Here is a 22,815-nt window from a genome sequence, read left to right as displayed (position 1 = left end):
TTAAATACTTAAAATGTCTTTAAAAAATAATTAAAAAAATATTGATTTCAAATTTTTGATATTTTTATTAGAAAAAATTGGTTAAAATTAACATGAAACATTTTGCTACAAAATTTAAAAATATAAGTATTTATATACACTTCTTAAAAAGCAAAGGGGTATTTTTTGCACATTTTTTAGTTAAATAGTAAAAGCAAGCACACACAATTTTACCCACCTCTCCGAAGAAGGAAAGGCGATACCATTGAAACAAAAACACTTTTGGTCTTCCCCATATTTTATAAAACATGTTTTTTGTTTTTTTTATTCTCGGTATGAATAGCAATTTTATACGAACGAAACGCGTCCTCAACACAAAAGATAATAGGAATGTTAATCAAGTACAGAAGCTCTTTCAAAAACCAATATACAAACATTTTCTCCTTGTGTCTTTTGGTTTATGAATCAGTAATCAAATCCTACTAACAAAATATTCAAACAATAGTAGATCTCTAACCTATGTCACAAGACTTTAATTTGCTATTTGTGGGTTAGATACCACGATCAACAATGACGTCCCTAGCTAGGTGATGACGCCTTGCCATAATTCATCCATGTTCCACAAGCTGTCGTCGAAATCATCATCATCAATCATAATACTGCTTTTCCCAATCGGATTTACGTAGTCCCCCGGTGCAGACATAGATGCCTGCAGGCTGATGGTTTCCATGTTGTCATAGGTAATGTTGCCGACATTGTAGCAACCCTTGACAAGTGTGTTGTAGTCCATATTGTTATCCATGCCCTGAAATGAAGTAGTTGTTGCGTATTCTGAAATTTGAGGGACTTGTGACATTTTCATGGATTCTGAAGAAGAAACACTTGGAGTACTAGTACTGCAGTGGTCTGAGCTTGAATCGTTCACGTGATGATACAGATTGCATGCTGTTTCGCTTACACGGAATGGAACTTGTGTAGGGATGTGTGGTGATAGTAATATTGAATGTTCATTGGCATGAGTAGTGAGAGTGTGAGCATCTGAGTTTTGGGATGATATTGCCAAAGGCGAAGGCGATGAAGAAGAAGAACTGTGTATCTTTTGAATCAACCGTGGCATCCAAAAACACCGAATCACTTCTTGAAACATTGTGCTATTGCAGTCAATATTAAGATGCCTTGCCTGTTTCTGCACTCTTGTTCTCCAGTAGTTCTTGATCTCATTGTCCGTTCTACCTGGTAAATATTTTGCAATCTTGGACCACCTAGAAATTAAAAAAATAATAATAATAGTAATAAGGGGAAAGAATAAAAACAATGACAAAGAAAGTGATCATTAGATAAGCATCAAACATGCAAGAACCAAAATATATATCAAATCAAAGCAATATGAATAGGAATAGGAATGAATATGAATTAGCAGGGAAGGGGGAATGAACTAACAAAATACTGTAAATCACATCTAATCAACTATATATCCAAATTATTCCTGGAATATATAACAGTGAATTGCTATCCAATGGGAGGTTTGGCACTATCCTATGTTGTTAATTAGATAGGCTCAACATGATCACCAATTGTAGTTGAAGTTAATTGTAGGAATAATCAACAATTATGTATGACCTGTTGCCCCACTTGGAATGGAGTTCAAGAATCAAGAGCTGTTCTTGAGGAGTAAGATTTCCGTGCTTAACATCCGGTTTCAGATAATTCAGCCATCTCAATCTACAACTCTTCCCCGTTCTCTTCAATCCTAAATTAATTAACCAAATAAATAATAAAAAATAATTACAGCATACAAATTGGTGATAGAACTATATATATGCATGGTAATTGTGCATGGGTTAATAATTAATGGTATTACCGGAACGCTTGGCTAGCAAATTCCAACAGCCTTCGCCATGAGAAGCAATGTAGTGAATGAGAAGAGTGTCTTCTTCAACAGTCCATGGTCCTCTTCTCAGCTCAACATCTTCATCACTGGAACTACAGCTTGCAGCAGCACTCTTACTGAAACTAGACATGGCTAACTACTTTTATATGAAAGAAAAACCTAAAATTAAAGAACACAAAGAACTACAAGTGGGCTTTGGGGTCTTTGAGGGGTGAAACAACAGCACTCTAGATTTATAGATCACTATGAGGTTCAAAGCTTCACCTAAAACACTGTACCGTACTATACAAACAACTACTTTTCAAATACAGTAGCTGCTAGTATATATATATATAGAGAGAGAGAGAGAGAAGTAAACCATTTACTACATAATATTGGGTTCCCATTCACCTTCAATGCGCTTAACCTTAATTTTTTTATAGATAGCTAGATAAACAAAAGACAGAAGAATTTTTGCGGATGGGCTGTGAATTGGTCATCTCTTAAATAGTAATCAGAGAAAGGATTATCTCAAGTCAATAGGGTCCACTTAGAAATTATTTCTTAATTTATTTTCTATGAAATGATAAGGCTTTTTTTTCCCCCCCCTATATTTATCACACATCCACTGCATCTTTCAATTTGAAAATCCCATGAGTTTTTTAGACCAAATTAAGACACATATTACGTATAAGAAAAGTCAGCAAACTGCAGCTAAATTTGACTCTTTTTAAATGTACTGTTCCTTCAATTTTACAGAGGCGTGCATGGTGAAGATGGAGATTGATTTGCTTGTGATTAATGTAACCCCATATTACATTTACAGTATATAGGACCAATGCTATTACAAGTTAAGTTGGCTTCTGCAGTCGACTCTATTTTGGAAGTGATGGACCTCCCATCATACATACCGTGAGAGTCGGCAAATGTTTTTTATATTATTTTTCTTAGCTCAGTGTAGACTTGAAGGAAAAGATGCTACCAAAATGAAATAATGGGATAGTTGATTTGTCTAAAAGAAAATATTCTTTCGCCGAAATAATCAATACAAATGGAGAGCGGGGCCCATTCCATTTCATCTCTTGAATGGGGAGCGTTCAACTCTTCATTCATATGAATTTGTGGGAGGTTGCGACGGAAAATATCATTCAAGGGCATGTGAGTTCAGGTCAAGGATCTTCGGCTAAATCAACTGTGTAAGGCCCTCACTCCATTTCATTGCGTGAATGAAGAGCATTCGGCTCTCTATTCCTATTGATTCATTGTATCAGGGTTCTTTGTCTAATTCCAAGGTTGGGATGAAAATGGAGAGGGTGTGGAAGAGGGGACCAAAGCTAATTCATTATTCCGCTCCATGACTTACGTTTGGTTTTGGACCGTTAATATTGCTAGCTCCCGCCAATGTGAGGTGTCGAGAGGGATATATATACATATCTAGTCTCCAAGATTACATGCGTGAATTAATGAATGCAAATATATTGTTGTCAAACTCCGATGTTAATGTTCCTCTGTTTGTCAAACAAGATTTTTTTTTTTTTTTTTTATTTATTTATTATCATTGCACCTAATGAAAAGAAAACCTAGCTAGCGTTGCCATCAATTTTGGTCTTATATTTCCAACCTTCTTAAACATTTTTAATCATCATTGAGTTGTGACAATTGTGAATTTTCAAGAGAAAGTCTAGACATATCATTCAGTTTCTATGGCAATTGGCTAATTGATTGACAAGAGAATTATGCAGCCGGCTGCAAAAAACTAAAATTTGAACAGAATTTGTACTGTACATCGGGACTTTATTGTGAGCGCGCTATGATGACATCTTGACATGATCATGACGGGATTAGAACAATATGACTATATGAGCATGCCATGAGTGCCCATTCCAAAATTTTGCTAAGGTCGTGACTTGGAGTTCAGAGACAAATGGTGATGTGATGATTACGATGATTATGACAATAAAAACAATGGAAAATGGTGACGAAGATGATTGGTGGTAGAGGAATAAAATGGAAGATGATGAAGAATGTTTAATGGCGGCTATCATGGCAAGAACAAACTATTAAAATAATATTTCATATGAATATTATTTATATTTATATTTATATTTATATTCACAGAGGTCTACCAAAGGCTTTAAAATGGATATCAAATACATTAACTCTTTCTGTTTTTTTTAAGAAGTCAGGATGGCTGTGTTAGAAATTAGGTACTAATCATGATACAAGCAGAATCAAAAATCATAAAAGAAGCTTCTTCTTTTTTGTATGGTTGGTGTATACAAGGCGAAAATTTGTAGATAACTATGAAAGTTGAAGGAGCTTCGGGATCAAACATTGACATTCTTACTCAGACTTGAAAGTATTTAGGGGATATTTAAAATAAATTATAGAACTAATCATAATATCGTATGAGTTATGTTATTCAACTTTATGAGAATGAATGCGTAGCAACTAATTAAGACTTTTTTGGGGGTAAATTTGGCAAACTTAGACTTGAAATGGTTGTAGTTCAATCGAACTCAGCTGTTCAGTCAAGTGTAAGATGATGGATTGTGTAATTTACATGAACATGAACTTGTGGTTTGATATATGTCTTGCTTTCATCATGTGCACAGTCAGCATTTTGCACTCAAAATTGGTAATGTATTGACTCACTTAAAATCAATTGAGTAGAGAGCCTTTGACAGAAATAAAGCAACACCAGTTAGTAATTAACATTTTAAAGCCCGGGATCGAAAAAAAAAATATTTGATATTTGTTGCATAGTAATTTGCTGTTGCTGATTGTTGCATAGGGATGCTGAGCCTTGCGCTGAGACATTAATTGATACTTGTTCTGTAAGCTCTAAATCAAGCGCTCACCGCATAGAATTGATAAACAGACTATCTGGTAGAAGTTTATAAGCTTCCAAAATTATTCTCTTGCAGCTGCTTGATGCTGGCTGATCATGGAAAACTGATGTTCTGAAACGATTGAGGGTGTCGCACAATCTTTGTGCTCGACTCACATTCTGTGCTGAATTCGATTGTTTCGAGTGATGAACAAACAATTTGGGCAGCTATAGGGTGCTGTAATATAAAATTTTTGTAGCTGTGTTTGGGATTCATGATGTTATCATTTGAGCCTCAACAATCAAATATATGCTCATCCTCCCCCCTAATGCACATTTTGTCTGAAACATATCTTAGATTGAGATTAATATTATCTAAGACTTCCCATATCTTCGCAATGGCAGTTTTTTCCTACACCAGTAAACCGAATGTACATGCTCGATCAATATGTTGAATAGCTTTGGCCTATATTCATCTTTTTCCATTCGTATGGCTGTTGACAGATCAACAATGCTGATAGCTCATCCATCTTCTTCTAGCTTCGTGGTCATGGAAATCTATTTCCATGTCACTTCCAATGCCAGTAGCTAAGACGCAGTATTGAGCTGAGCATCTTCAATGTTAATAGTTCTTTTTTCATCTTCCCCAATTTGGAATGTAACTGACGAAAACCAAAATAGTGAATCTACTAGTGATGATTGCAAGGTTAGGCAAGTTTGACTTAATTTACCTAAGCTGTATTGTGTTGAATGCCCACGTTGATTCAGCCTAAATAGACCACTTCAGGATGGGATTTGCTGTCCTCGAAATCCCACAACAGCCATAACACTAATCTTCTTATGAACATCTCTATTAGTTAAGACAGCATTACATTGATGCATTGGAATGAATTCTAATGTTTTGGATGAATGGTGTGATCATTTTCTTTGGTGTCACACCAACTCAATACGTTCTCTCTGCAAACTGTAATATAATAAGGATTCTTGATTAATATTGATTTGGATTTTGAGCCTTCTACCTGGTAAGTGCAACTTAAGTTTCTGGAGAAGTATTATACACCTTTAATATATTGTTTTTTTTTCTTATAAGCCAAATGACATACAAATATAGATATATGGTGTTTAACGTTATGATAAACATCTGTCATAGGCAAAACATAAAAGCTTAATGCTTTCCATTTCTTTTGAAAAGCTCTCGCAGAGAGGCTGAAAAATTATGGGGTTGTTAAGCCCACATTACAGAAGTCCCTAACAATCACAGAAATCCCACAACTTCATAATTGTGGTCACTAAGGCCGCATTATAGACGTTCTGCATTTATAAGACATTTGGAATAGATCACCATAACGGCATAAATTAACTACATATAAGAAGTGCACTAGTTACATCACCATTTTGGAATGAATAGTCATTGAAAAACTTCAGGAATCACAGCTATGCCAAGAGTTCAACAATATTAAAATCTACTTTCAGAGCCAAACTAGACTAGAAGCAAAAGCACACGCACAAACTTTTGAACCAAACAACACAGAATCTACTCTTTTGATTGCTTCATTGAGAATCGAAATGAAACAAAGTTAGAAGCAAAAGCCTAGTAGCATTGAAGGCTGAACAAAAACAGCATACGAATCATTAGACTCTTCTTCGTTCCAACAATATGACAGCAAAAGAATATGTATATACATATATGGACAGAGTATAAGAGACAATAAATAGAAGAAAAACCTGACAAAAATAAAAAATAGGGACTCGCTAGAAGGAGGGCTTGAACCTCCGACCTTGTGGTTAACAGCCACACGCTCTAGCCAACTGAGCTATTCCAGCAGTTGTGTTACAAGTTGTTCACAATATTTTATGTAATGTTTTGCATATAACATCCACTGCTACAAATTTCTTCTAACAAGAAAAACACAAGGAAACATTTCAATTAATTTTTACAAGAAATTTTAAAAGCCTTAAATTTGCTGCTATCTAGATTAGATATATTTTGATGGTACTTACTATATAAGATGTATTATGTCCATCTAAATTAAATATTTCATATATCCAATTTAATATTTTATAGACATGTAAAATAAATTAGATATCCTAATTACATACAATTTGATATGTCTCAAACCTCTCCTTCATCTCCTTTTCAGTACCTCTCAAAGTGCGTTTGTTCCTCACTGTCTCATCAAGGTGAATCGTGTTTTATGGCTCTCAAGTTCGATATGGCAAAGGTGTATGACAGAGTTAGCTAGTCTTTTGTGGGTAATTTTATGAGTCATTTGGGTTTTGATCCAAGATGGGTTAAGATTATTATGGAATGCCTAAGTACGGTTTCTTTTTCGGTGTTGTTGAATGGGGAAAAGGGTGATAGTTTTTCTTCTTTACGCGGTCTTCGGCAGGGAGATCCGCTTTCTCCTTACCTCTTCCTCTTTTGCACAGAAGGCCCTTCTCTTTTATTTAAGGAGTTCAACAAGCGAAAAAAATTACAGGGTCTGCGTATGGCTCGAGGTTGTCTGCCCATTTCTCACCTTCTTTTTGCCGATGATGCACTTCTATTTTGCAAAGCTATTGATCCTGAAGTTCGCAGAATTAGAGCAATTCTGGATAAGTACTCTGCTCTCACTGGTCAACTGGTTAATTTTGACAAATCTTGTGCATATTTCTCTCCAACACTACTGTGCAACAGAGAGTTATTTGTTGCCAAATTCTTAACATACACAATGTTGATTTGCATAATCAGTACCTCGGCCTTTCATCCTTTTTGGGTAAATCCAAAGTGACGTCTTTTAATTTTATCTCTGATAGAGTTTCGTCCAAAGTGAAAACTATCAAAAGGAATTTTTTATTCAAAGCTGGCAAAGAAGTTATGTTGCAGGCTATGCTTTCTGCTCTCCCCACTTATGCTATACAATGTCTTAAGTTGCCCAAAAAAAATTGTCAGGTTCTATCTAGTCAACTTCTTAACTTTTGGTGGAACGGGGAAGAAAAATCCAATAAGATAAAATGGATTAGTTGGGACTCTCTTTGTACCCCCGAAAGCTTCTAGCGGCCTAGGTTTTAAGAATCTTGAGGATTTCAATTTGGCCTTACTGTCCAAGATGGCTTAGCGTATGGAAAAGAGTGATGATTCTCTCTTGTTTAAAGCATTTAAGATGAAATACTTTAATAAGTGCAATTTTGTGGATGCCCCAAGTAAAGCTACAGCATCACGGGCTTGGAGAGGGATTTTATCGGCTAAGGAAATTTTCAAAAGAGGTATGACATGGCGTATTAGCGACGGATCGCAGGTTAAATGTTGGAAGGACAATTGGCTTCCCGACCCTTCAAACTTCTCAGTTTCCTCTCATCAGCGGGGTGCTCATTTCTCAACTGTGGCTGATCTAATTTCTCATTCGACCCACCAATGGAACACTTCTTTGGTGCATCAATCTTTCAATCAGCAGGATCGCGACCTTATTCTTTAGATTCCTATTAGTTTGATGAGTGATATGGATTGTAAGATTTGGGGTGCTTCCAAGGATGGTTTATTTTCTGTCAAGAGTGCTTATAAAATAACTCTCTCACTTCTTCATCCAAGCTCTCAGAGGGTGGTGTCTGAGGGTAGTAGTTTCGATGGTGGCAAGATTAATGTGTGGCACAATGTGTGGTCCATCCAAACGCACAGGAAGATTCTTTTATTTCTTTGGTAGAGTATTAATGATCGGATCCTTGTCAATTTATCATTGGCCATTTGAGGCGTTACTGTTTGCTCTTCTTGCCCGTTTTATGAAGACAATGTTGAATCCGTTGACCATTTCTTTGTGCCTGTCCCTTTGTGAGTATGGTTTGGCTTCACAGTCCGCTGCGAATGGATTTCCGGGGTGTTAATTCATCCTTTTGGCCCAAGAGATGGGTCGGTCTCTCCGAGCTTTGGTCTCTTTCAGAAAATTTGGCTGAATGTTTCAGGCTTGCGTCATTCATTTGCTGGACCATTTGGAAGTGCAGCAATGATTTAGTTTTTAAATAGAAGAGGTGGGCTCCTTTCGATGCGGCTCAACACGCTTTTCGGGCCTTTCTTGACTTTCAGGAATGTTCTCGACAATCTCGGTTATTCTCTTGTTCGCCCTCTCCGTTGGTTTCTATTCCTTCTCGGTGTTTCTCAAGCTTAATTTCGACGCCTCTTATGATTCTTTCAGGAAAGTTTGTGGGGGTAGGTTAATTCTTCGCAATCATAGGGGCCATCCTATCCGGGTTGACTCCTTTTTCTTTCCTAATGTTGCTGATCCTACTTTGGCAGAAGGTTAAATTCTAAGGAACAACCTTTCTCTGCTAAAGGTTTGGGGCTATCTCAATGTGATTCGAGGGCGACTGTCAACCAGTTATGTCTTTGAACGCTTCTTCTGCGGCTTTGCATGTGATTTTCTTTGATGTGCGCTCTCTTCTTGAGATGTGTCACGGTGCTTCCTTGGCGTGGGTGCCTCGTGAAGGCAATGGTGTAGCTCACTTGTTGAGCAAAATGGCTCTTGTAGCCAAGTGTTGCGATTTTGAATTGAGTGTCTAGCCCCAGTGGTTGTTATACACTCTTCTCTCTAATTGTATTATTCCTCTTTCTTAATGCATTGGTCATTTTCCGTCAAATATATATAACTATTTTTTTAAACTTAATACACGAGTCTAATAAATGATATCCAATAATTTAAAGTCAACACTTCTTTTGTATCCAATTTTCGGGGTGATTAATTTTTTTAAGCTAGATGCGCGCGCGCACACACTATGTAAAGCAAGACCTTTGAACAGTATTAAATACTATTTAATTGTCTAATCTTTTATTATATAAAAAAATATATACCCAGCCATATTAGATGTCACATACCCAAGGGAGAATTCTTTCACCATCTTGGGTTGACAAACAATGAGAAGCCGACTTAAAAATGTGAATCATTCACCATCATTTATAAATTAAAAAAAAAAATTGTTAATAAATAATCAAATGATTTTATTATAGTAGGCAAGTATAAAAGTCAAACAAATAGTTATTAACTTCTTCATATACCAAACCTCCCCGTATAAAATTATCTCCCAAAATTGAACACCCAAATCCTACAATGGAAATTTCAAATCAATCCACTTTAGGCAAAGACTCAAAGGATGTGAAGTTCTAATTTTCAATACCCACCAACTAATAATTTTGATTTTGAATCTCATGAATCAAAATTTTAATGAAACTTAAATGTATTGTCATGTGCCCAAAAAGACAAATTAGACAATGCACATGTTATGAGCCGGAGTCGAGCTTAAGCAATGTACGTAACACAAGGTTCCATCACACAATATTTTTAATGCGGTCAAAAACTTAATCCTATAAAGTGATCATGGAAGCAACAAAAATTACTTTAGAGTCCGTTTAATTAGTCGGAATTTGATATTGAAAAGTGAAAGGAACATTAAGTACTGTAAAGAAAATAAAATTGAATTTTTATTATGTATTTGGTTAGCTTAATTTTTTTTAAATAAAATTGTAAAAAAATATTATTCCATTATTTTGAATAGTATCAAAGTGAAAAAAAAGAAATTATATATTAAAATTATCCTTACTAATTCAATATAAAGTAAAATACATCATGCAATAGGCAAAAATAAAAAAATAAAAAAACCATAAATGTATATATATATATATTTGTGTATGTGTCCAAATACAAATTTAGTAATTGAATAGTTTAGTTTTTTATTTTTTTGAAGTTTGCATTATATATTAGGACTTTACTACTGTATTAGATGAGGTCACTTCATTTGTGAGGGTGGAGAAGAGTCCTAAAGAATCGTACCCTAATAATAGAGTTTTAATATATCGATGATGAAGAAAGAGAAGAAGAAAGATAAACAATTAACAATGACATATTATGAAATCAAAATATAATGATACAACTTTCAAGAGAAGTTAGAATTTTGGCATGTTTTATGAAAGAAACATTTTCAAGAAAATTAACGAGTTGTGAAAATAACTAAATTGTTAAAAAATTTAAAAAATTTCAATTTATTTTCCTTTCTTGTTTGTTCACGCCAACCAAACTAACCCTTAAAAGTATTTTTTATTAAAAAAAAAAAAAATCAATTTCCCAGTAGTTGTTTTGAATTAAAAATTATAGATATGCTTAATTTATAACTATAAAAATAATTTTTTTTATTAGAAAACTAAAAAGTATACAAAAACTCTGCTTGTTTTAGTTTTCTGAAAACGAATTTATGAAAATTCATGTATAAAAAACCTGAAAAGTATATATATAAAAAAATATTATGCTTGATTGAAAACTATTTTATAAAAAAATATTATAATAAGAACAACTAATTTTCAATACCCACCAACTAATAATTTGTAGTTATTTATTAAAACAAGGAAAATGATATTAGCACTGTTGAAATAGTGGCAAAGACTCAAAGGATGTGAAGTTCTAATTTTCAGTACCCACCAACTAATAATTTGTAACAGTTTTCAGGATGTGAAGTTCTACACATAAATCATACTGTTGGCCAAGATTATTACATTCATACCATTAATTTGTATGAGATGTCACACTCCATTAAAAATTTAATATGTAGCCAAACAACTAGTGCTTCTTTGCCACTGTTCTCCCTTATCTAGTGATAGGTCAAAAATAAAAGGTCTTAAAATTTCCAGCTTACCTGAGGCTTATGATGGGCCCGCAACATTGGATATATCTCCTGAATGTAGGTCCTACCCAGGGAACACAAACAATAGATGCCCAAATTGCCACGTGGCCCCGTAAAATGTTTCACTTTTTCATTCTTTATTTGATAAAAAAAAATTTAAAATATTAAGATCTTACAGTACTCCACATTGTAACCCCACTGTTACATTTACAAGTGTGTCTGTATATATATATATATATATATATATAAATATGTATGTACTGATTGCAAGCATTAGGCACACACTATTCAGTTTCTTAGAAGAAACTTTGTAATACAAAGGTCTCGATCTCATGGCTGACTTTGCAGCAGATATGCAGATGAGCTTTAAACCTGCCTTGTCCTTCTTAGATATTGATCCAAACATGGACTTAGTGAACCATTTCCAAGACTTGAATCCAAGCGTTCTTGACAATCATTCAAACTTCATGAGTTTCTCCAATGAAGATTTTCTTATCCAACAAACACCAGAATTTCCTGGAAACTTGGAGGATAATTTTCCTGCCATTTTCCATCGCCATGACAAGAATTTCGTGCCGGTTTTGGAGCCCACTATCTCCCCTGTAAACGATTTTCATGAAATCAAGAAGAGGAAATTAGTGATGGATATATCAGAAAGCAGCTCCGCAAACTCGTCTCCACCAGTTTCTAAAAACGGGATTAAGAGGAAAAATGTAATCACTTCATCAATTCTTCGACTTTGATATTCTTTTGCTCTTTCAGTACTCTGATCTCTCTGTTCTTATTAATATAAAGTTATATAATTCACTTGCGTTTTTTATGTTCACAGACTTCAGCAAGAGGAAAGAGAGTGAAAATAAATGACAATGAAGAGAAACCAAAGGAAGTGGTACATGTTAGAGCCAGAAGAGGCCAAGCTACTGATAGTCACAGTTTAGCAGAGAGGGTAATTATACATCTACATACACACACACACATATATATATGTATATATAATAGCTGGTTTTAAGCATTTTTAGAAGTCACTTATTTGGTTTTAAGCATTTTTAGAAGTCACTAAATGATTTTATTGTGATGATCAGGCTAGAAGAGGAAAAATTAATGAAAGACTAAGGTGCTTGCAAGACATTGTTCCAGGATGCTACAAGGTAAGGAGATAGTTTTGGGAAAACAATCATAATTTCAATTCATATATGGTATTTTGTTTCTGCAAAAACAATATATATATATATATATATATATATATATCTTTTTTTTTTTGTATTCGATCTCATATACTTTTGGTAAATTTGCAGACCATGGGCATGGCAGTAATGTTGGATGAAATAATCAATTATGTTCAGTCCTTGCAGAATCAGGTTGAGGTGAGTCAAAAAGAATGAAGAAATATGTTTCCACACGATCAAAACCTATCAGATTCAACACTAACATGTTTGTTTCTTCGGTTTTAAATTCAGTTTCTTTCGATGAAGCTTACTGCAGCAAGCACATTTTACGACTTCAACTCGGATACAGATGTTATGGAAACCATGCAGGTGCTTCTTTAGTACTACTTTGCCCAAGTACAATTCAATGTTCAGAAAAGAGATGTATAATTATATAACATGTACATATATAGAATACGTACGGATTGGGACTTGTATATTGTATGTGATTATTGTTGTGTTGACGAGTGATTGTGAATGTTTTATGTTGCAGAGGGCAAAAGCATTAGAGGCACAGAAGGTGCATATGCCAATAAAAGAAGGATATGGAATTGCTGCTCCCACTCAAACTCAAGTTGGCCCCTTTGACCTCACTTTTGGCGGCTATCCCTCATTGCCATTTAACACATGAAGATCATCCATTTCACTCTAATTTCCAATTTTCTGATCAAAATTGTACTCAGATCATGCTATACGAAGAACGACGCCTGCAAAGTTATATATACTTGTACTAGCCCTCACGAATTTACAAATTATTTAATAGAAGGCTTATAATCTCTCAAATTTGTCCCATTTTTCCGAATTTCCTTTTGATGTGGAATGAATTAGAGATAAAGAAGAGTGGTTGGTATCCGATAGTCTTAGGAATTAATGTTTTTATGCAGTTTGGAGTTACATTAAACATAATATGATTTGATTGGACTTGAATCAGAGGTGTTGCATGTATGTTCAGATCAGCCAAGCAGAAACTGCTAGATAGTCAATTGTGATCTTGACTTTGAGACATCCAGTATTGATTATTTAGATTTTTCTAATAAACAGAGAGTGTGAGAGAGTGATTTGGGAATGCAATTATTTGAAAATGGATCATGGCCTCATTTTGATACATAAACGTTTCTTTTCTTAGTGCTTTGTCTATACCTTTCATGATTTATTAGCCTGATTAGACTAATAGAATATGTCACTCCACATTATTGGTATAAAGGGATATCCTTTGACAGCAGAAAATACGAGGAAAATGCTATTAGGACTGTTGAAATAGTGGAAATTCGATGCATTTTTCCATATCGGACGGAAAAAAAAAAAAATGGCAAATCATGTGTCAAATACAACAAGACCCAACGGAGTATTCTTGTAAAGCTTCATGACTACAGGTTAAACTTCTTCATGACTACAGGTTAAACTTTCATATTGCTTATGTAGCATTTCTACTTCATAAGCATCCATAACTACCTCTGGCTGAACAGCGCGCGACATATTGACAGATTTGAACAGAAAAATTACATTATTATTATTATTTTCATTTCGTTGTAATGGGATTCCTTCAAAATTTCTCATGTTTTATTCGTTAGGCACATACCATCATCTCACATATCCACATAAACTGATAATACAAGTGATATATATATTTGTAAAAATACTAGAAGTGAGAATGTGGTAAAGCCTCATGTTGTGCAAAAGAGGGTCATTTTTGTGCAAATAATATCGAAGGTTAGGTTGCACAGGACATGTCCCTCTCCTCACTCTCAATTAACAGGGAAACACCAATGTTTACCAACACATTGATTGAAAAGCAAAATAGACTGATAAGAGTCATGAGACCTTAAATATGTAGGGCCATTAGCAACCAAAATTATTCACAATTAACAGCTTGCAGAATACCCCCCAATTTGTCATTGCAATCAGAGAGCTATAGCTGCAATTATATAAAATATTCTATCTGGCACAAAAAAAGCTTTTGAAGGATTCCCCAATGACTAGAATTGCAAAGGGCAACAATTTTTTTGTAAAGATGAGGAGGCAGTTGTCAAACTATAGCAGACAAAATACAAGTGGAGCCCACAAATATTTTAGATACATGAAATCTGATGGATGTCTCCAATTCAAGAAGTGAATGATTAAGAGAAAAGAATGTCATACTTGTAATAAAATGTAATTTAGGGCATTACTTAGTGATTGAGAAAAAAGAAGGCAGATGCATTGTATCCATGAGAATGGGAGGGGAACAGCTTGAATGGGGACCAAGTGAGAATGGGCAATGTGGGTAGTCCAAATTGTCAAGAAATGATAAGAGAGCTTGTGAATGAATCTTTAAAGCTACTTTTGGTTTCTCTTTCCCACTCAAAAATATTTCTTTCACTTTGACTCCCTTTTGACCAGTGTCTCCTGGAGTATGCATGAACAAGGAGGGAGAGGACCCTATAATGGTGCCCCACATTAAACCAAATGGATAGAGTCATATTCCCAATATGGATTGAGGGTCACAAATTAGGTGAAGTTGGATGGATAACTTGTAACTAATGTGGGCAAGTTCAAGGATCCAAGAACTGTGCTCATCATCAATCTTTGGAGGTGGTAGAGGTGGTTAGCTTGTCACTCATTTTTTTTCTGTTCCATCACTGTTTCTAAAACGGCCAAGCTCAACTCAAAAATCATATTCTTGTTGCCAAACAGCTAAAGTGTGTGTGTGTATATATATATATATTGTCAGGTACTTACACACATATTTTATAAATTGTTTAATAAGTGCTCTAATCCCTCACCTCTCCTTTGAGAAAGAAAAAGTTACTTGTGTTCTTCCAAATTTAAATTAATATGTGCAAGTAAAAGGATTAGAATAAAATAATAATAAAGTTAATAGTTTGTAAAGGTATTTACATTTTTTTTTTTAGAAAAAAAAAAACAAACAAGAAAAAAAAGAAGAAGAAGGAAAAGTTGAATCAACATATAATTTATTTAGTGTGTTTGTCCAAAACTGTTGGATGAGTCCATGCATGCAGTTGACTCATCATAATTCTATCTGGTTGATCCAAGCAAGGGCTAAAAGGTGAAACATATCAAACAAAGAGAGTGTGAAAGTGATAAAGGTTAAGTAGGCTACTTTTTTAATTTATATATTAGCTCATGATTAAAATAAAGAAATTATTTCTGTTGAGTGTGTTATGCGACGGTAAAACCCTAAAACAATCATTGTGATTTAAATGTTGGTATAACTTACATAGAATATAATATATATAGATGGAAAAATCATAGACAGTCAAATTATAGAATAACTTATAAACAGTAAACATTATAGGAAAAATAAAGCACACCAAAAGTATACCCTTCAGGGGGGGGGGGGGGGGGATTACGGGCCAAACCGACAATAACCTCTAATAAGATCATACAACGATTTCTTTATGACTTAACTTGAGACTTACAATCAACGCAAGAGAATTAAATAAAATAAAAATAACAACTCCCAACACAAATTTCTTCCAAACACTTGTTGGAAAATCTGATCATCCTTAAGAATCTGAAACAAAAACGAAGGATTTATCTTAGCAAACTTGCAAAACCAATTTCTCTTATTCATTGTTGCATTATTCACCATCGAAAATTGACACACCAAGCACACAGTTATTGCGCCCCCACACACTTTCTATCCCCCAAAGTCCAAAAACTAAAAAAAAACTTGACTTCATTTAAGTTTCCCAAAATCTAAGACATCAAGTGTCACACGTACACACCTAACAACAAACTCTACAGCGTGCACCCCCACGTTCACTTAATATTTATATTATAACTCCACATGTGTGAGCGACATAGCCGTCCAATATTGTTATTGCATCGGATCCTAACTTCACACTGTAACACGTTAGTGTACAAACTAGTAAGAGTAGAAGTTAAGTCAGTTTTTAACCTATTGTTGATCTAAATCCACTTTTATCATGCTGAGTACTTTTAAGGGGTTGGCCCATTTGGGTTTTTGGTTAGAATAAGATTTATATTTGGGTTGCCATCTCATTATTGTGTTGTCAATATTATTATCGATCTTCATATATTAATATTTTTCAAATTATAGCCCAATTGATTAATAAGTTCTTAACTTTAAAAAATGAGCAATGTTTCTATTGGATCCACTACATCCATATACGAAATTGGTGTTGTTGGTTAGGTACACTCGTAAACAATTATTTTTTCAGGTATTATATACTGCTATTGCAGGAAAATACCAAATTTAAAAAGCCTTGCTTAATTTAACAATTTTTCAGATATGAATCTGAAGCAAAAAGACTTGGTGGGGTTAATGATCTAAGTCATATGTGAATGTTTTATTGATAATTTGTTGGGATAGGGTATTTGTTAGGTTCAACAATATAAATTCAAGCTAACATACGGGTTTATATTTGAAACATCAAAGGAAATATATATATTAATTTGGTAGGACATATGTTTGTTTTAAATTTAATTGTTTAATAGGAATAAGGATAAGCTTGTAAAGCTTTTGAAATGCTTTGAATATGGGCTAAAGTGGAAGACCTAGACCCACTCTGCCCAAAGACATTGAATCGTTAAAGACTGGCCTTTCCAAGCCCACTTTGATTGTCCATTTTGCTAAAAGTTTCTTTTGTGCTCAACTTTAAATTCCTTTTGGAGTCCAATAGCTAGGTTTGGGTTTCTAGTTTACATTCGTAATTGTTTTGCATTATTAAAGTTCTTTGGAATTTTCTGTTAAAGATTATTATATTAAATAAACAGACTTGTGGAAAAAGTTTACGTCCTAATTTAATACTAGTTAGAGAAGTCTTAAGAGAGATGACTTCTCATAAGATCCTTAGGCTCTGTCAAATGGTCCGCAGCACCCTTGTATTCTCACCAACCTCTGCCTACTACCACCAGAATCAACAATATTGTTCGCGGTTCACAATCACACGCGCACACACACACTCGTTTCCTCCTAATACACCTACTTTACTCAAGTAACACAATTTTATCGGATATTGATTCTCAAGAATTACGTGAACCATGTGTCAATTAGATCACGAGTTCTGTATATATAATGAGTGGAGTTTACAATAATGATATGTATACAAGAGTACAAAATTAATTGTGATAAAAATATTTCAGATTGGATCGATAAAGTTCAAATTGAGAATTGAAGTTGATAATCCCTTTGTAAAAATATCAACAATTTGTCAATCTGTCAGAATATATTGAACCAATAAATCACCTAAAACAACTTTCTCACGAATAAAATGGACGTCAATTTCAATAGATTTTGAGAGAATAATGACAATCGGGTTAATTGTGAGATAAGAGCATTAATATTATCGCAAAAAACTTGAAATTGATGGTGGCAAGTAAACATGAACTTGACACATGATGGGCCAAATAAACATGAAGATGTTTCAAAATTTGACGAAACCAAATAGTTTCAGCAACACTTGTACCCAATGATTTGTATTCCAACTCTGCACTTCTGCTTTTTAGCTGACCATGAAAATAAATAAATAAATAAATTATCAAGATAAATACAAAATTCCGTCATAGAACGACTTATGGACACCGAGCCTAATTAACATCTAAATAGACTTACAAAGTTTGGCATTACGAGAAAGAGAAGACTCATGAATTAAGACACCTTCTTTATTTTTTTTTATCATAATTAATGTACTTTTGACATAACGTAAAATTCATTTTTCTCGTGTTTGGTAAATGTTTAGGTCGAGGTTGAGATCGAAACCATCGGATATAGCCTATAAATTAATTTATCCAAAATTTGAAGAGTAAGTTATTTTTGTTAGGTTTTAATTTTATTTATTATTATTATTATTTTTTTTTTTGTAAATATTTTACAAAAACCAAATACCAAAATATAAAAAAATATTTTAAATCCAAACAAACGGAGCCGATGCCTCAATATCCCAATAAGTTAGTACTTCCGGTAAATTTTGGGGTGCCAAACTTCAACTACGGAACCTAATTGTCAAATGAACAATCAACCCTTCATGTTGATCTAATTTCATTTCACCCGTTACCCAGAATATATAGTTTGATTGTTACTACATACTTTGATTTTAATGAAAAATTAGCTAACATAACAGTATTATTGAAATTTCATGTCATTATTTATCACAATACCAGTATGGCCATTGACATTTCTCAATGGGTTCGTAACACAGAGTTCTGTGTTTGGGCTGCGAATGTTGTGTTGCTCTAAGGCCATTAAAAATGTTGCGATTGTAGTAGCATTCATTTTTGTATAGAAGTATATTGTTAGCACTTATATTAATTGGTGATAGGCCTTTGGAATTGAGGATGCAGCAAGTGGCATGGGCCGGATACAGTTCGCTGGAACGGGATCGGGTCAAACAATTGAAGTAGGATCCATGCCAAAGCACCCCGGAATGGGCTGAACCTGGGGAATCCACCGAGGAAGATCAAGCCCATTGAAAGATCAAGCCCAGAAGGAAGAAAACCTTTGAATATAGGCCCAATGTAATCAGTTAACAACAATAATGGTAATGGCCTATAAATAGACCAGGACAAGTGGAAAATAAGGGGGGAATTTTTCTGGATTCTATTGAAGGGTAAGAATTCTAGAGAGAGAAAGAAGAAACGAATTCTTGCATCTTTAATTGGCGCCGTCTGTGGGAATCGAGGACGAAGATCAATTCGAGCCCGATCAGTACCATATTAGTTCAGTCGAGTTTGTGAGTACACAGTGTGATTTCTGGAAGTTGAATCCAGATCAGTGAGATTGTAGTCTGTTCAGAGAGAATTCTTGCTTATTGTGGATTCTGAGGCATTTGCTTCGGAATGACGCAATTGTGATTTGCTCAATTGCAGTCAGATCCGGTGAGTTCAAAGCTAGAAAAGTTCAGATCTAGCAAACAGTGATCACGATTCGGTGAAGTTAAGCCCAGATCTAACGGAGTTTGCATCGGTGACGCTTAGATCTGTTTCGGAGTTCGTAATTCATGCCTTTGCTTCGATCCGGAATCATGATAGGGGGTGACAACTCCAATACGGTTGAGAACATCCAGCAAGTGAAACTTGATGAGTTGATGAACATGATCGAAGCTCTCCGGAAAGAAAATGCGGATCTAAGAACTGAAATGCAGCGTCAAGAAGCTCCAGTAATTCCACGACCACTCCCAGTAGAAGAAGAAGGTGCACGTACCGATGCAGCACATCAAGGTGAGGAGGTTGGAAACAATCTAGTAGATCCTCACCGCGAGGAAATCCGGCAAGACGGTTTGCCGCCAAATCTTCGTCGTATTGATGATCGAGAAGGATCAACTCACATAGATCTACGGCGTGAGCAGAACAGGCGAAACGAAGCAATGACTTTTGATCCACATCAAGAAACGCTCAGCCGAGGTGAAGCAACAGAGTTGAACCGTCACAAAACTATGCCTCCATGGCACAAAGACTTTGTTGAGGACAGGTCATTCGATCCGACCTATCGGCCTTCCATGACGACGTTCGACTATCACAGCTCAGAGAGGAGATCAGTTGACCAGAGAGCAGCCGCGGGGTTCCAGAGCGAAAATGAAGCACTCCGTTCAGCAGCTCGAACGGTTGATTCACCGTTCACCGATGAGATTCTGAATGCTCCGAGTCCGAGGAAATTTTCTATGCCCATTTTCATTCTGTTCGACGAAACGACTGATCCAATCAATCACGTGTATCACATCCAGTTGAAAATGGCTCTAAACACTGAGAATGACTCTTTGATATGCAAGTGCTTTCCTACGAGTCTGGCCGGACCAGCTCTGAATTGGTTCAAGAACCTGCCGAGGGGTTCGGTGGATAGTTTCCGAAGCTTGTGTGATCGGTTCATAAGCCAATACTATGGAAACAAGCGTCCAGCGAAAGATATTTCGAGCCTATTCACAATGAAACAACACGCTAATGAATGTCTCCAGGCTTTCCTAACCAGGTTTAACCTTACCAAGAGCATGGTTATTGAATGTCACCCTTCAATAGCAGTTCAAGCATTCATACTGGCCATGAACAGTGGCACCCCATTCCACACAAGCTTGGTGGTGAACACGCCGAAGACTATGGATGAACTTAACGAAAGAGCCGATGGATTTGTGCGCTTGGAAGAAGAAGAGGCGGCAAACGCTCCGAAGACATCCGTCATATCCACGGAAGAAAAGACCAAAGCAAAGATCAGGCAAAAACAGGTTCAGCCGCAACGCTCCTCGTGGAAATCAGAGAAGAGGCCCAGAGAGGAAGAACTGGTTACTCCATTGAAAGTTACCCTAGCGAGACTGTACCAAAAAAATAAAGATAAGTTCCGACCTCCTTTACCAATCAGACAACCTCTCGAACAGAGGGATCAGTCTAAGCACTGTGCATTTCATTCTGATTTTGGCCACCAGACTAACAAATGCAGGAACCTAAGGAGACAGGTAGAGATGCTGATAGCCAGAAGGGAGTTCGCAAGTTATATTCAAGGACCAGCGGTGGAGCAAAACCGACCAATGGAGCACGTGAAGAAGAATCAGAAGTCGAATTCTCACAACACTCAACCAGTTCGAGTAATCAATGCAATTCACGGTCGGCCAGAACCTGCCGAGGAGTCAGATGAACTGCTTCGAACACGCCTTCGCCAGGCACGGATGAAGAGAAGGATAGGCATTGTAAACACTCTGCACCAACAGAGCACATCAACGCAGATAAAGTTTGACGTAACAGACTTATTGCGTGTTCAGATCCCTCATGAGGACCCGCTGGTAGTAAGTTTGACAGTAGCCAAATGCTTGGTGCGCAGAGTTCTAATTGACCCTGGAAGTAGTGCGAACATCATGCCAAGAGATACATTCGATCGGCTCGAGATCAAACAGGATCGGCTGAAATCCACCGGGAATCCACTACTAGGGTTTGATGGAAAGCGAGTGGAGCCCGTCGGCACGGTGGAGGTAGCGGTACATGCTGCCGAAAGGGTTTTGATGGAAACCTTTGTGGTTGTTGAAATTCATCCCTCTTACAATCTTCTGATGGGCAGAGGGTTGATCCACAGAGTTCAAGGTGTTCCTTCCACTCTGCATCAGGTAATGAGATGCCTGGGGCGGGACGGAACCAAAGTGATTGACATTCATGGGGACCAGGTTGTAGCTAAAGAATGTTATTCTGTAACACTGAAACATGCCGGAAAGGGGAAAGCTCCCATTCGTTCAGCAAGTCCGAAATAGCAATTATAGGAGCCTCCCTCCAAGCAGAGTGGGGAGGAGGAGTCAGTAGGCTTGATTGAAGAACCCCTGTTTGATGTGCAGATCGATCAGTTCCGACCGGAACGGATAACCAAAGTGGGGGAACGACTCGTTGAGGAGGAAAAGAAGGAGTTAGTTGATTTTTTGTCTTAAAACGCAGATGTGTTTGCATGGAGTCACTTAGACATGCCAGGGATCGATCCTTCTGTGTCTTGTCACTCCTTGAACGTTAACCCCAATGCAAAACCTATAAAGCAGAAGCAGCGACGGTTTGCCCCCGAGCCCAACCGAATTATTGTCGAGGAGGTTGACAAGCTGCTTAATGCGGGGTTTGTAAGAGAAGTGTACTACCCTGACTGGTTATCGAATGTGGTCATTGTGCAGAAGAAAAATGGGAAATGGCGTGTATGCATTGATTTTACCAATTTAAACAAAGCCTGTCCGAATGATAGCTTCCCACTGCCAAAGATTGATCAGATGGTGGATGCAACTACTGGATATGAACGCTTGACCTTTTTGGATGCTTACTCAGGTTATAATCAGATCCCCATGGACCCCACTGATGAAGAAAAAACTTCTTTCGTTACCGAACGCCCGTATTGCTACAAAGTTATGCCATTCGGACTGAAGAACGCCGGAGCAACTTACCAAAGACTTATTAGCAAAATTTTTAAGGAACAAATAGGGAAGACATTAGAAGCTTACATTGATGACATGGTAGTAAAAAGTAAGAAGAAAGCTGATCATGTGAAGCATCTGCGAGACGTGTTTGATGTGTTGAGGCGATATGGAATGAAGCTCAATCCGACCAAGTGCTCATTCGGTGTAAGTTCAGGCCAATTCCTAGGGCACGTGGTTAATCTTAGAGGCATCGAGGCAAGCCCTGCCTAAGTAGATGCTCTGACTAAGAATGCCGAGCCGACGACAATCAAAGAAGTGCAAACACTTACGGGACGGATTGCTGCACTGAGCCGATTCATTTCCAAATTTTCAGATCGATGCAAACCATTTTTTGACATAATACGAAGCCACGGCAGGCAAGTTTGGGGGAATGAACAGCGCCTAGCGTTAATTGCTCTGAAAAAA

The 22,815-nt window shown here is 36.3% G+C and overlaps 3 protein-coding genes and 1 non-coding gene across 4 annotated transcripts; 2 read left to right on the top strand and 2 right to left on the bottom strand.

Moving 5' to 3' along the window:
- Positions 1-352: 352 nt before the first annotated feature.
- Positions 353-2,249, bottom strand: LOC132310380 (transcription factor MYB62-like). The gene is made up of 3 exons (XM_059808558.1): positions 1,841-2,249; positions 1,600-1,729; positions 353-1,241 (listed from the first exon to the last, which is right to left on the bottom strand). The coding sequence occupies exons 1-3, from the start codon at positions 1,998-2,000 to the stop codon at positions 563-565; spliced, it is 969 nt and encodes a 322-aa protein (XP_059664541.1). The 5' UTR covers positions 2,001-2,249; the 3' UTR covers positions 353-562.
- A 4,180-nt stretch (positions 2,250-6,429) lies between these two features.
- TRNAN-GUU (transfer RNA asparagine (anticodon GUU)) lies at positions 6,430-6,503 on the bottom strand. Its single transcript has one exon. It is a non-coding gene; the product is annotated as a tRNA-Asn (tRNA).
- A 5,064-nt stretch (positions 6,504-11,567) lies between these two features.
- On the top strand, positions 11,568-13,498 carry LOC132310379 (transcription factor BEE 3-like). The gene is made up of 6 exons (XM_059808557.1): positions 11,568-12,031; positions 12,148-12,264; positions 12,401-12,466; positions 12,614-12,682; positions 12,776-12,853; positions 13,017-13,498. Exons 1-6 carry the CDS (start codon positions 11,651-11,653, stop codon positions 13,152-13,154), a joined length of 849 nt encoding a protein of 282 aa, XP_059664540.1. The 5' UTR covers positions 11,568-11,650; the 3' UTR covers positions 13,155-13,498.
- A 7,502-nt stretch (positions 13,499-21,000) lies between these two features.
- Positions 21,001-21,711, top strand: LOC132309792 (uncharacterized). Its single transcript, XM_059808068.1, has one exon. The coding sequence runs from the start codon at positions 21,001-21,003 to the stop codon at positions 21,709-21,711; it is 711 nt and encodes a 236-aa protein (XP_059664051.1).
- The last annotated feature ends 1,104 nt before the right edge of the window (positions 21,712-22,815 follow it).

This window comes from Cornus florida, unplaced genomic scaffold (assembly GCF_030987335.1).
Source record: "Cornus florida cultivar Cherokee Brave unplaced genomic scaffold, ASM3098733v1 CherokeeBrave_3.0.0_Hap2_Chr05, whole genome shotgun sequence".
In the NCBI taxonomy this organism is placed as follows: domain Eukaryota; kingdom Viridiplantae; phylum Streptophyta; class Magnoliopsida; order Cornales; family Cornaceae; genus Cornus; species Cornus florida.
The sequence above is the reverse complement of the archived record's forward strand: the minus strand, read 5'-3'. Positions and strand labels throughout refer to the sequence as shown.

Bases quoted from the DNA above. Each gene is read 5' to 3' on its own strand.
- LOC132310380 (XM_059808558.1), bottom strand. From the start codon at position 2,000: ATGTCTAGTTTCAGTAAGAGTGCTGCTGCAAGCTGTAGTTCCAGTGAT. The intron at 1,730-1,840 runs GTAATACCATTA...TAATTAATTTAG, and splicing joins TTTGCTAGCCAAGCGTTCCG to GATTGAAGAGAACGGGGAAG. The intron at 1,242-1,599 runs GTCATACATAAT...TTTAATTTCTAG, and splicing joins CATTCCAAGTGGGGCAACAG to GTGGTCCAAGATTGCAAAAT.
- LOC132310379 (XM_059808557.1), top strand. From the start codon at position 11,651: ATGGCTGACTTTGCAGCAGATATGCAGATGAGCTTTAAACCTGCCTTG. The intron at 12,467-12,613 runs GTAAGGAGATAG...GTAAATTTGCAG, and splicing joins TTGTTCCAGGATGCTACAAG to ACCATGGGCATGGCAGTAAT. The intron at 12,683-12,775 runs GTGAGTCAAAAA...TTTTAAATTCAG, and splicing joins CCTTGCAGAATCAGGTTGAG to TTTCTTTCGATGAAGCTTAC.
- LOC132309792 (XM_059808068.1), top strand. From the start codon at position 21,001: ATGGAGCACGTGAAGAAGAATCAGAAGTCGAATTCTCACAACACTCAA.